The sequence below is a fragment of the Elephas maximus genome, chromosome 11 (assembly GCF_024166365.1).
Source record: "Elephas maximus indicus isolate mEleMax1 chromosome 11, mEleMax1 primary haplotype, whole genome shotgun sequence".
NCBI lineage: Eukaryota > Metazoa > Chordata > Mammalia > Proboscidea > Elephantidae > Elephas > Elephas maximus.
Window position 1 is genome coordinate 106,779,323 of NC_064829.1, and position 13,523 is coordinate 106,792,845.

The 13,523-nt window shown below is 52.7% G+C and overlaps 1 protein-coding gene across 1 annotated transcript; it reads right to left on the minus strand.

The window, feature by feature from the left end:
• Window positions 1–4,966: 4,966 nt before the first annotated feature.
• IRGC (immunity related GTPase cinema) lies at window positions 4,967–6,358 on the minus strand. Its single transcript, XM_049900119.1, has one exon. The coding sequence runs from the start codon at window positions 6,356–6,358 to the stop codon at window positions 4,967–4,969; it is 1,392 nt and encodes a 463-aa protein (XP_049756076.1).
• Window positions 6,359–13,523: the final 7,165 nt, after the last annotated feature.

Sequence of the window (13,523 nt, forward strand, 5' to 3'; positions counted from 1 at the left end):
GCCAAGAAAACCCTATGGGGGCTCTTCTGCTGTGTCACATGGGGTCACTATGAGTTGAAAATTGACTCAACAGCACCTAACAGCACCTTTAAATCCAGAAACTACCCTCAGGTAAATACTCTTCTACCTTTGGTATAGTACATCATCTTAGTTCAGTGTTTCCTCAAGTGTCTCTCCAAATTGACGTGTTCACCCCACCCACCCCAAGGTAGCCCTGACCTTCAAATCATGCCACTCCATGCTGTCCATCAGTTCTCCAACCAGCTGAGTGCCTCGTCCACCCACTACCCCCATTGCCACTTCTTTGGCTTCCCTTCGCCCTTGGCATACCTGTACAGCTCTGCTGTGCGTGGAAATCCATGGACCTTTTGAGAAAAACAGCAGAAGGAAGTGGGGGGCAGTGAAGAGCAGTCAGCAGGCCTGAGAAGGTCGGGCCAGACGTGGTGATCCGTGCACATCTCTGCAGAGGGGCTGTGGGGTACAGGTAGAGCTGGAGCAGCCTCTGCACTGCCACTGCTTCCCTGACTGTAAGCCTTAGGGGGCACCCTCCTCTCTCTGGCCCTCCCTTATCCCGACATTAAGGTAATCCTCAAGGCCCCGAAAGCTGTGACATTCACTCCCCTTTACGGAAATGCTTCTCAATCCTTTGCCGCACTGCCCCAACCTGCACTGAAGCTCCTGTCCTTTCTAGGTACTTACGTACTCTTCCTATGCCCCGTGTCCCGTCCGCTCTCCCTCCTTACTAGGGGTACTCTGGTTGACTTGGTGGTTCACCAGAGGGGGGAAAGTGGGAGCAGTGCCCAGAGAGGGCGTAAGACCAAGGGCATAAAGACACAAGACACTGCAAAGCCCAGTAGAGTTGGAGCTTGAGTTTCTTCTTTCCTATCCCCCAGCCCTAGCCAGCCCGGGGACAGAGTCTTTGTCCTCCAACCTCTTTCCTACCACCTCTGGCTGACCTAGGCTCATAATTCTTCAGATTCATCTGGGAGCCTGTGGTCGGAGTTGGTGAGGAAGGCCTTGATTGTACACTCTAGGTGTCCTTGACTGCCACATCCAAGGACATGTGGAGCATCTGGTAGGTGGTGACAAAGGAGATGCTGCAAGTGGCCCAGGTGCCCGAGGTAGGCATAGCAGATCCTGGGTAAAGGCAGAGGCCCCTCCAGAGGCCTGGCCCAGCACTTCCACCACCAGCGCCTCAGTAACCTTGGTCCATGGGCCCTGTACTGCTGCAGGGATTTAAGGCAGGGGCTGGCCTGTCTGCTCCCCCACCTTGCCGAGGGCATTGCTGTCTGGGCTGAAGCTGTGGTGGTAGTCTCCCAGATAGCGCACGAGTGTGTCCAGGTCGCATGACACACCCTGTATGTCCAGCACAGGGCTCAGGTTGATGGCACAGACCACTGCAGCCCCAGTACTGTGGTGGCTTGCCTGTTGCTATGATGCTGGAAGCCATGCCACTAGTATTTCTGAGCGTAGGTTGGGAGGGGACCATCCGTCTTGTGCATCTGGAAGCCTGGGATTTCCCTCCCATAATCTCCTGTACTCCCTTTAGTGCAGAAAGGCCCATGTGAACCCCAAGTTGTCCTGACAGAGCCCATGGGGTAGCCTTCCAGGAAGAGAGGAGCCCTTTTCACAGAGCACAGAGCTCTTCAGGAAAGGGAACTGACACCCCTTTAATCCACCAGGAAAAATAGGCCGTCTTAGGCTGGCCACTGCCTGTCAGTTTGCTGCACAGTGGTGGCTTGCATGTTATGATGCTGGAAGCTATGCCACTAGTATTTCAAAAACCAGCAGGGTTGCCAATGGTGAACAGGTTTCAGCAGAGCTTTCAGACTATGACTAGGAAGAAAGGCCTGGCAATGTTCTTAAAAGTAGCCAGTGAAAACCTTATGGGTCATAACAGAACACTGCTTTGGACACATCATATGGAGGGATCAGTTGCTGGAAGAGGACATCATGTTTGGTGAAGCAAAGATCCAGCAAGGGTGAGGGAGACCCTCGGTGAGATGGACTGGCACAGCAGCCACAGCAATGGACTTGAACGTGCCAGCATCTGTGAGGATGATGCAGGGCCAGGCAACATTTCATTCTGTTGTACATAAGGCCACCAGGAGTTGGAGTTCACATGATGGCAGTTATCAATATCTTAGGGTTTCCTAGGGTCAGAGGTAACCTGAGGCCCCAAAATGAGGCTAGAGCTGTCACCAGATCCAGGAAGCTATCCGCAGGGAGGAGACGCAGGTACTAGGGTTGAGGCCCACACTCAGGTCCCCGGCCATCTCTAGCCCTGTACACACCCTCCAGAGCCGCCTCGTGATCGTCACAAACCTTGAACGGTTCCCCCAAAATTTAACAACCCAGGTGGGACCGTGGACCCCAACGTTTTTCCTCAGTGACAGTCAACCTGTTAAACCATCCAGGCCCCCATGATGAAAAAAGAGGCAGCAAAACCTGGGAGCTGACTCGGCTCCCCAGTTATTCTGTTACCCCCTAAGATGGCCGGGACTGCCTCTCCCCCTCAATGCCAGGCATCCAGGAACTCTCTAGAGGGAGGCCTGTGTCGTGTCGTGTCATGGTCAGGCTGCTTTAGCTGAAAGATGTGCCTCCCTCACCCACTCAGATGCTGAACGCCCCTGCCCGATCACTGGCCAGTGGTTCCGCCATCTTCCCCTGCCCCTTCGGGTTCCTCAAGCCACGGAGCTGAGCTCTCATCCTGAGCTGCCAAGGTTATTGCCGTTGTTAGCTGCCACCTAGTCGGCCCCTGACTCACGGTGACCCCATGCACAACAGGGCAACAAGTGTCCAGTCCCGCACCATCCCCATGATCAGTGTTGAATAATCCGACCATTATAAACCATAGGGTTTTCCCTGGCTGGTTTTCAGAAGTAGGTCACCAGGTCCTTCTTCCCAGTCAGTCTAGAAGCTCCACTTGTTCAGCATCTTAGCAAGATGGAAGCCTCTGCTGACAGCCGGGTGGTGGCTTCGCTTGAAGTGCATTGGCCAGGAATCAAACCCAGGTCTCCCGCATGGAAGGCAAGAATTCTACCACTGAACCACCGCTGCCTCATTGCCAAGGTCATCCTGCCCCGGAATCAGCTCGGAAGGAAGCGTTCTTCTCCACTCCTGCTTATGGGTGCTTGGTCTAACTGTCATGCTGGGTGGTGAATCAGCTTCCCTCTTTGTGTCCCTATTAAGCCTTGACACCCCTGCCCTCCCAGACCCTTTGCCTCGAGGTATGCCCCACCAAGCTGTCCTACTGGCTCCCACCACACACCCTACCACATTGTAGACTCCATCCCTTTGCCTGTACTAAGCTCCAACCTGGGAATTCACCCTTCTTTGTACCTACATCTGACCCTTCAAGGCCCACTTAAATGCTGCCTCCCCAGAAAGCCTTTCTCTGACCCTTGTCCACACCCACAGAAGCTCTTGGGGCACCACCCCCCGCCCCAGTCCTGTTCTAACCCCCTGATCTGGTAGTTCTTTCATTTTTTGAATGGGTGAATCTTGACTCAGCAGGTGAGTTCAGGCTTGGGCAGGTCTGAGGACATCAGATTCATTTTTGCATCCCCACGGAAGGGCCTGGAGGATCAGGCTGAGTCCAGCACAGAGCAAGACACCTAGTAAGGGCTTCAGAGCTTGTCCTCACAAGACACTTGGGCCACACAGAGACCTTCCCCCATTGTGATGCAGGCACCTACCCTCTGTCACTCAAAGACGCCTGCAGCTTTCAGAAATCCCTACGCACAGTAGCCCTCACAGCCCGACAGCCTTTCATTGCAACCCGGATATCCCCACATGTATACATCCATCACCTCGTTGAAACAGGTGAGTCTGGTCTCAGTGGGTGGCTATTTTAGAACTCCACCCCCGGCATCAAACTCATGGAGACGCAACCAAGATTCCTCCCCATCTCACACACACACAAGTTGGCATCGAGCCCATTCTGACTCATGGCAACCCCATGTGTGTCAGAGCAGAACTGGGCTCCATAGTGTAATTGATAGATTTTTCAGAAGCAGACTGCCAGGCCTTTCTCCAGCATGCTTCTGGGTGGAGTCAAGCCACCAATCTTTTGGTCAGTAGCTGAGCAGCTAGCCATTTGCATCACCCAGGGAGTCCATCACAGACACACCTGAAATCTTAGCCCCATGCACTTTCATGCTCAGACACACCCATCATCATTCTGAAACAATCCTTCCAGGTCACCCAGTTCCATCCTCTTCTCCCCTGTCCTTTGGTGCACACGGAGACTGCCTGCTCACCCCTCACCACCTCCACTCTCATTCTGCTTTCCCCCAAGCTCCCATGGATGTGGGCCCAGTGGTCATCTGACCTCCCTTCTCCTGCCAACGCCCACCTCCATCACTCATAAGCAGCAGGGCTGGCCCAGGGTGGCCCACCCTCCCCCACCTCTTTCACCCCAGTTGCTAGGCACCATTGTGCCAATCCTGAGCACAAATTGGGGGCCTTTGGGACATGGCAGGGGAGGAGCGGTTCTTAGAAAATGACATGAAATAGAAACTAAAATAGAGCCTCGGCAGACCACTAGGCCCACTGAGCCACCCACGTTGGTTGGTGGTTGATGCCCATCTTGGAACCCAGTCAGGCTGTCCCATCACCACACAAACTCCCCTGACCACTTGGGGACCGGGGAGGGAGACATGATCAAGGAGCCCTCGGTCCACCGTCTAGACCTCGATCCTCCCTCCCTAGGCCACCTCCAATCCCAGTTCCGTATGTCCCTCTTGGACTGGGGCCCACCTGCCTCTCTCATACCCTCCCTCCACTGTCCCGCCCATGACAAGCTCTTGTCACCCCCTCCAGATCACCTCAGCACCCCACACCCTCCCCTCAGCCACAGAGAAGAGCCCTCGTTTTCACCATATTGGCCTTTTTTGGTTGGTTTTGTGAAGGCTCGGTTTGTGGGTGAGGGGTGGGGGTGGGGGCGGGGGCAGGGGTTGCACTTTCATTTCTCCTCTGACAAATCGCGCTTCTTCCAGCTGTCGAGAATGTACTTGAGAAGGAGGCCAAGCTTCCGGCGGGCCGAGAGGGGGGCTTCCTCACTGGCGCCCTCCCCGGAACCCCGCTTTTCCACACCGCTGTCACCGGCGGCCTCCAGGCTGAGCTGGGGCTGCGGCTCGTCCTCCTCCAGGGCCTTGATGCGGACCCTCTGGGCGTCCTCGGCCATCTCGTTGAGGCAGCCCTGCAGCATGGTGTACACGGTGCCGAAGCTGATGCCGCCAGCCACCAGCGTGCCAAACACCGGGATGCCCTTCTCGAAGGCCCGCGCCACCCGCATGGCGCCGTCCGACGACTGCGAGTAGAGCCGCAGCACCGTCTCAGGCGACACCTCGTTGGCCAGCGGCGAGCGGATGACCGAGCGCAGGTCGCCCGCCTGCTTGCCCACCTGCTCGGCCAGCTTGGCCAGCGAGTCGTCGTCCAGGCCGAAGCTGCGGTGGTAGCCACGCAGCGAGCGCACCAGCAGGGCGTCGTCGTAGGCGGCCGCCAGCCCCGGCACCGGCAGGGCCTGGATGACTCCGGACACCAGGGCGGTCTTCAGCACCTGCTCCTGGAGCATGTCCTTCTTCTTCTGCAGGGCTTCCAGCGAGATGTCGGGCAGCGACAGCAGGCCAGCGTGGCGCCGGTGGGCGGGCAGGTCGTGCTCCCAGGTGGACATGAGCAGCGGGAAGTCATAGCGGGCTGGCGAGAGGTTGGACACCAGGAAGATGCGGGGGTCGGACATGCCGGCTGCCCGCAGCCGCTCCACGCAGTGGTCACGGATCTCCTGCAGGACAGCCGCCTCGCTGTAGCCCGAGGGCCGCTGGGTGCGCGTGGCCGCCAGATCCTCGTCCACCTTGGTGCGCACAAAGTAGAACTTCTTGCCCTGGCGCAGGATCTCAGAGGCCAGGCGGCTCTCTACAGCCCCGCAACGGCGGGGGGACACCAGCAGGAAGAAGTCATAACGGCCAAAGTCCACCTGCTTCAGGTACTTGTCAGCGGAGCAGCCCGGAGAGCCGGCGCCCGGAAGGTCCCACAGCGTCACGTCTGGAAACTGTGGGTGCGGGTAGGGCGACGGCTGCATGGTGGTCTCCACGACGCCCGTGAGCGCCGCGCCGGGGTCCTCGGCCCCCAGGCCCCGTAGGGCATTGATGAGGGACGACTTGCCAGCTCCTGACTCGCCTGTGACACCCACCTCCAGGCGGGTGCACTCGGAGGAGGCCAGCAGCTCGCGGAGCCGCGATGCGGCCTGGGGGAGGTCGCCCGACTCGAAGGCAGTGCGCAGGGCCTCCAGCTCTTCCTTGGCCATGAGGATGGTGGTCTCCTCCCCGGGCACCACCTGTGACTTCGAAGTAGCCATGGTGGCCACGGTTCAGAGGGCGACAGGGTATGGGGGAGAGTCACAGGATGCGTGATCCTAGGTGTCTGTAGGGGAGAAGGGATCCGGTCACACCTTCTGGGCCTTGGCAGGGAGAAAGAGAGACATAGGGTGTATGAAGGAAGTCTGCTTGGGATCCCACAGCCCTCTCCACCTCAAGAACCCTGGGTACATTTTTGGCAGGAGTTAGGGGACTTTAGAAGTCCCCAGATGGTGCAAACGGTTAAGGCACTTAGGGGCTAACCAAAAGGTTGGTGGTTCGAGTCCACCTAGAGGCGCCTGGTGACCTACTTCCAAAAAACCAGCCATTGAAAACCCTGTAGAGCACAGTTCTACTCTGACACACATGGGGTCACCTTGAGTCAGAGTTGACTCAACAACTGGTCACTAGTAGAGTTTACATCCCATCTCTGCCACTAACTCACTGTGTGACCTGGAGCAAAAAGAGGCCCCTCTCTGAGCCTAGCTGCTTCTCTGGGTAACAGGAATAATGATAGGCCTGCCTCCAGAGGCCCTGTCAGGAGTCTCTGGGGTAAACGGTGAGTCACCCAGGGACCGGTGCTGTCACTGACTAAAGTTCTCATTTTTGAGCAAGGGGCCCCACAAACTGTAGCAGAAGGCCCCCCCCCAAAAAAAGAGAGCATTTGTGACGTTTGCTGCTGCTGCCACCGTTATTGGGAGGCAGTGTAAGGTAAGGATGATGATGACTGCCCAGACCCTGGATCCAGGCTGCCTGGGCTCAAATCCTGACTTTACCACATACTCACTGAGTGACTTGGGGTAAGTTACTTAACAACTCTCTACCTCACTTTTCTCATCTGTAAAATGGGGATACCAAAAAAAAAAAACTAAACCCATTGCCAAGTTGATTCTGACTCATGGTGACCCCATGTGTTACAGAGTAGAACTGCCCCATAGAGTTTCCAAGGCTGTAATCTTTATGGAAGCAGACTGATACAGCTTTCTCCCTTGGAGCAGCTTGGTGGGTTCAAATTGCCAATCTTTTGATTAGCAGCCAAGCGCTTAACCACAGCGCTGATCAAACCCAGGTCCCTGGGCTCCTTCTGCCCCACTGAAGAGCTGCCATCCCTTTAGCCGCCTGTCTTTGCCTCCCCTCTTGTCCCCTTTGTCTCCCCCCGCCCCGCCCTACCCCACCCTACAGAATTGTCCTTACCACACTGCTCCCACCAGATGGGACCCTCCTATGAGGTGAGGGGATTTCCCCACCTCTTTTACCTTCCTTCCACCTCCCCCTCCTGCGCCCTCTATCCCTAATCCATCTCAGGGTGTGACCTGGGTCAGGGAGAGTGGGGTCCTGGGACAGGTCACAGCACCAAGGAGCAGATGATTCAGTGGCCCTGGGGTGGAAATGGGGTTGAAGGAGTTGGAGTTGGGACAGGAAACCCCTGCCCTAGCCCACCCTGTGGGCCCAGCCCGACAGCCTTGCCCTCAGGGACTCACCTGCCCTCAGGACTCACCTGCCCTCAGGGACTCACCTGCCCTGCAGGCTCTCCCTCTCCCCTCACACTCTCCCCACTGGTGGGGTCTCCTCCCATTAGCCAGGGTCAGGCCCTGTTGCTGGGACCCATTATAGTAGGAAGCAACAGCTTATTGGCCAGTCTGCCCTCATGCAATAATGTGACAGTGATGTCAGGGGGTGGGGCCCAAGGTGGGGCAGGGACCCCACCCGCAGCTACTCATGGGGCCATGACTGGGTCACCGTGGGGTCTCAGTCCCCCAAGTGGTCCCCAAACCAAAAACTCATTGCTGTAGGGTCTATTCCAACTCGTAGCAACCCTGTAGGACAGAGTAAACTACAATATAGGGTTCCCAAGGCTGTAAATTTTTACAGAAGCAGACTGCCACATCTTTTTCACACAGAGCAGCTGGTGGGTTCAAACCGCTATAATCTTTTGGTTAGCAGCCAAACACTTAACACTGTTCCACCAGAGCTCCTTCACATGGGTCAGAGAGATCTTTTTCTTTCTAACACCCACAGTTGTTCAAAATCTTTCCATGGTTGAACGTAGATCTACCATATGACCCAGCAATCCCAATCCTGGATATAAACCCAAAAGATTGGAAAGCAGGAATCAAATTTGTACACCCATGTTCACTGCAGCACTTTTCACAATATTCAAAAGGTGGAAACAACCTAAACGGCCATCCACAGACAAATGGAGAAACAAAACGTGGTACAAACACACAATGGAATGCTACGCAGCCATAAAGAGAAATGAAGTCTGATGCACGCCACAACATGGATGAACCTCCATCAAGCTGAGCAAAACAAGTCAGACGAAAAAGGACAAACACTCTATGATCTCACTTATACCAGACAAGCAAATACATAGAAACCACAGATTGTTAGTGGTTACCAGAGGTCGGAATGCAGGAGAAAGGGGGAGTTTTTGCTTAGGGTGCATTGAGGTTATGTTAATGATGGAATGATTTTGAAAAGGATCTCGAGAATGACTGCACAACTTGAAGAATGTAATCAATATCACAGATTGTACATGTAGAAATTGTTGAGAGGGTGTGTTTTCTTCATGTATATTTTCACCACACACACACACACAGAAAAAGCCCTTCCATGGTCTTCATCATGCTCTGAACAAATTTCCAGCTCTGAAAGGGGAATGATCGGCCTCTACGCCTCCCATCCAGGCTTCCTAAGTAAAGGCCCAAAGCATTCTTTGATAAGGAGGCTGGGAATTGGGTCACCTTCTCTCTCCCAGTTCCTTCTCCTTATCGGAGGAGTCTTCCTCCTGTTCTGGGCAGTTATATCTGTTCCCAGTGGGGACAGAATGGGGTCCCTCATGCATAAGAGGGGGGAAGTGCCAGATTGTAAGAGCTGGTCTGGAGGGGGAAACCCTGCTGGCGTAGTGGTTAAGTGCTATGGCTGCTAACCAAAGGGTCAGCAGTTCGAATCCACCAGGCGCTCCTTGGAAACTCTGTGGGGCAGTTCTACTCTGTCCTACAGGGTCGCTATGAGTCGGAATTGACTCGACGGCACTGGGTTTGGTTTTTTTTTTGGTTGGTCTGGAGGGTTGGATTGCGGGAAAATAGGCTTTTTGAGGCTGAACATGAGTGCCCTCACGAGGTCTGCTAGTTCACTACTGTTTGCTGAGTCATTCTTATGTAAGCCCCTGGCTTGTAGCCTCTATTGTCCACCACCACTATAAAACCTCTGCCCTCCCACTACGGAGTGTGGATATCTGCTTTGTTCTCGCAGCCACCCAGGATTTGGCCTCCTTTGCAGGTCTCGCTAATAAATTTCTTTGCCACCGCCCCGAAGTTGCCCACCTTTTTTCTTCTGTCTCTTGGCACCCTCCATTTTTGGAGGTAAATTTCATATTACTGGTCCATGCCTGGACACCAGCTCCTCACCTGTCGTCCCATGGCCTAGCCCTGCTCCCCACCCCACCCTTTTTCTCCCTACCCAGGGGACTCTCAGTTCCTCAGACAAGTCATTCACTTCCCCTTCTCAGTACTATCTACTTATCTACTCATTTCACGAGGAGTTGTACATGCTCTGAGGGTAGTGATTTAGCTTGGCCAGCACTGGCCAGGACAAGAGGAAGATGGTGACATGGGGGAGGGGAGAGATCTGAACTGCCAACATGGTACCTGCCCACCTGGCCCTGCTCGGCACTCACAGCCCATGGTGGCAAAGGGGCCGCACCCACACCCCAATTCTGAATCTGTTACACAGATTGCTGAGCTCCGGCCTTCCTTCTTCCCTGGGATTTTAACTTCCTTATTACCCACCCCCAGCCCATCTTTCGAAACCCAACTCAGGTGTCAAAACTCTTCTACGATGCTTTGCTCGATCCTGTCTCTCCCTCCTCTGTTTCCTCATGACCCTCTAAAATTGTGTCATCAGCTGGACATGTGAAGATTGTAGAAACGGCAAATGTTTTGTTACCTATATGTTTACCACAAAGAGAAAAAAAAAAAGAAGTCCTAAAAAAATTGTATTGGTGTGATAAAGAGGAAGATGCAAGCAGAGAGAGACATGAATGAGGAAAGAGAGATTAGCAAAGGCCCTCAAGAGATGGGGAGTTAGGGTGGAGGAAGAAACTCCCCAAAAGAAAAACAGAGAGTCAGGCAGGAAGACTGAGTGAAAGAGAGACCAAGTCAGAGAGAGTCACAGAAAGACAGACTCGAGACAGACAGGCTCTGCAGAGAGTCTAAAGAAGACATAGAGCTAGAAAAATGGGAAGCAAAACATGGAGACTGAGACACAGGCAGAGAAGGAGCCAAAGGTCTAGAGAGGCCAAGACTCTGGACACCCAGCCAAACTGGGGGCACCCCAGGCTCCAGCAGCACCCCTTGGCCCCATCCTCCCTCTCTGCAACTTCTAAGCATTCCTCCCAAATCCTCTAGTACTATTATAACCACCCCTGCCCCTCTCCCCTCCTGGCTTCTTTTCTACACCGGCCAGGCTCCATGGGGCCTCCTTTCCCGCAGTGTGCCCACAGACCCTGCTACTCAAAGGATTTTCCTGACATCCGCAGTTCTGAAAAGGAGCCTCCAAAAACAACTGAGTTGGAGCTGGAGGCCCAGAAAGGGAATAAAACCAACCAGTTGCCATGGAGTTGACACCGACGTATGGCGAGCCCATGTATGTCGGAGAAGAACTGTGCTTCAGAGGGTTTTCACGGCTCGTTTTCCAGAAGTAGATCACTAGGTGTTTCTTCTGAGACACCTCTGGGTGTACTTGAACCTCCAGCCTTCCAGTTAGCAGCCGAGCACTTTAACCATTTGTACCACCCAGAGGCTCTGAACAAAAAACGTAGACCCTCGAATGCAGAGTAATTAAAGGAAAGCAAGATGCAAACAAACATAGAGGTACCAAAACCTCACAGACACACAGACAGACCGACTACAGAGACAGAGCTCCACACAGACAACATGTACAGACTGTATCCCTGAAACCTGTATATCAGTTTATGACCTTCATTCACTCTGCCCCAGCCCAGATAGCCCTATAAGCCCAGCCCAGAGCCAAAGCCGCAGAGTTGTGGCAGCCCAGCTACTGCCCTAGGGGTCCCAGGCTGAGGAAAGAGTGGGGTGACTGTGAGCCAAGACAGAACCTCAGGGCACCTGCACGCAAACATCCAATGAAGGCCAACCACTGTTTTAAGCACATGAGACAGAGTAACTCATTTAACTGGGACCAGAATTCTGTTCTCCCAACCTGTCAGCCCAAGTCAGACCTAAGACCCAAGTGCTGAGACTGGGATAGAAAGACAGGGACAAATGAGATGAACACACGCATTCATCCATTCCTTTCAGGTTCCAAATATCATCAAATCTAAGAGGCCGTTGGTTGTAAAATGCGTTACTTTATGTGCCACTAACAAAGGAAAAAATGGTGCCAACGAAACTATGGCAATATTTCCTTATCATTGAAAATTGCTATTTTATGCTTCCTCAAAGAGTTCTTGGTGGGCTTACTTAGAGAACACAGGTTTTTTTAATTCTATACCATTTGTGTGCACATAAATAGGAAAACACAAGGGAAATGCAGGTGGTCCCCAACTTAGGATGGGGGTTCCACTCTGACAACTCCGTCGTAAATTGGTTCTGACGAAAGTTGAATACCTCGTTTTTTTTTGTTTTTTTTTTAGTTTTCATTCTTACTGCCTTTAATTATCAGCATCTTTATAAATCCAATCTTTGTCTTTGGGGGGTTAGAAATATTACCTATAAATTTACAGATATATTTTAACATTGTATGTAGTACATATTACTAACAATAATATGTACCAAAAAAAAAAAAAAAAAAACCACAAACGGTAGTAGTGCAGTTCCTCGTAGCTTGAATACGTCATAAGTCGGGGACGACCTCTATTTGGTTAAGCTTTTCCTAAGGCAACTCAGAGTCTGACTCTTTGGAGCCACTTTTTGCCTTCGAGGTGCTAACGTTCAGGCTTTAACACAACGGTGTCGTCCTCCGCACCAGTCGGGAGGGGTGATGATGCTATTGAACACCCAGGCAGTGACAGCTACGTCACAATGACTGCCGGGTTGGCAACCATCATAAGGTGTCAACTATCAGCTCGAACGCTTCCTGATTTCAGAGATGTTAAAATGTGAAAGAAAAAAGTTCACCTCACTAGCAATGAAAAATATGCGCTTCCTGAGCGACCACACCGCATGGCCAGAGGGGGAGCAGAGCGGCAGCAGAGACAGCCTGGCCCCGTGTTACGGATCGAATTAAAACCGAAACGACTGAACAAACAAAGCCACGGCCGTGGAGTCAGTTCCGACTCCTGACGACCCCATGTGTTGCACAGTGGAACTACTCCGTAGGGTTTTCTTGACTGTAATCTTCGCAGAAGAAAATCGCTGGACCTTTCTTCTGTAGCGCTGTTGGGTAGGTTCAAACCGACAACCTTTAGGTTAGTCCGCCATTGGCCATTGCCGTCGCTTGGATACTGACTTATAGCGATCCTTCATGTTGAGAACGCTCCCAGACCTTGCTCTGTGAGTCTCTTATTTGTATTCTTTTTGCTGTAGTAAAACTCTAATTGTAAGTCTAACGTTTTATGCAAGTACTGTGAATTCTAGCACATTATTGAACCCAAGGGAGTAGCCTGAGCCGGCAGATCAGAAGTGAGGAGGCATGGGGACCTCAGATCTCAGGACTCGTAACCTGAGGGGATGGATGGAACTCCCGAATTTGTAGCCAGCAGGTCAGAAGTGGGATTGTCACGCAGACCTCCAAGCTTTTGGCTGGCATCTAAGGTCTTGGGCAGACTTGGCAGTCTGAAGGATTGTGTCCTTTAACTTGTGAGATGTGACCTAGCTCTGGGTGGTTAGTGTCAGAGCAAGAAGACCTGCTTGTGAAGCTGGTGTCAGAACAGAAGTGACAGAGACCTTACAGGACACAAGAGAAATGTGAAACAATTCACATTCTTAAGAAGTCCAGAATTGCAGCACCAGTTGAGACTAGACCACTCCTTGATACTATCGCCTTGAGATACTCTTTAAACCTTGAACCAAAATTATCCCTTGAGGCCACCTTTTAGCTAAATAACGGATTGGCTCATAAAATAAAGAACATCACCCATGAATAATGAGCTCCTTTTTTTTTTTTTTTTTTTTTAAATCATCTAATGGTCAAAAATTACTCTAA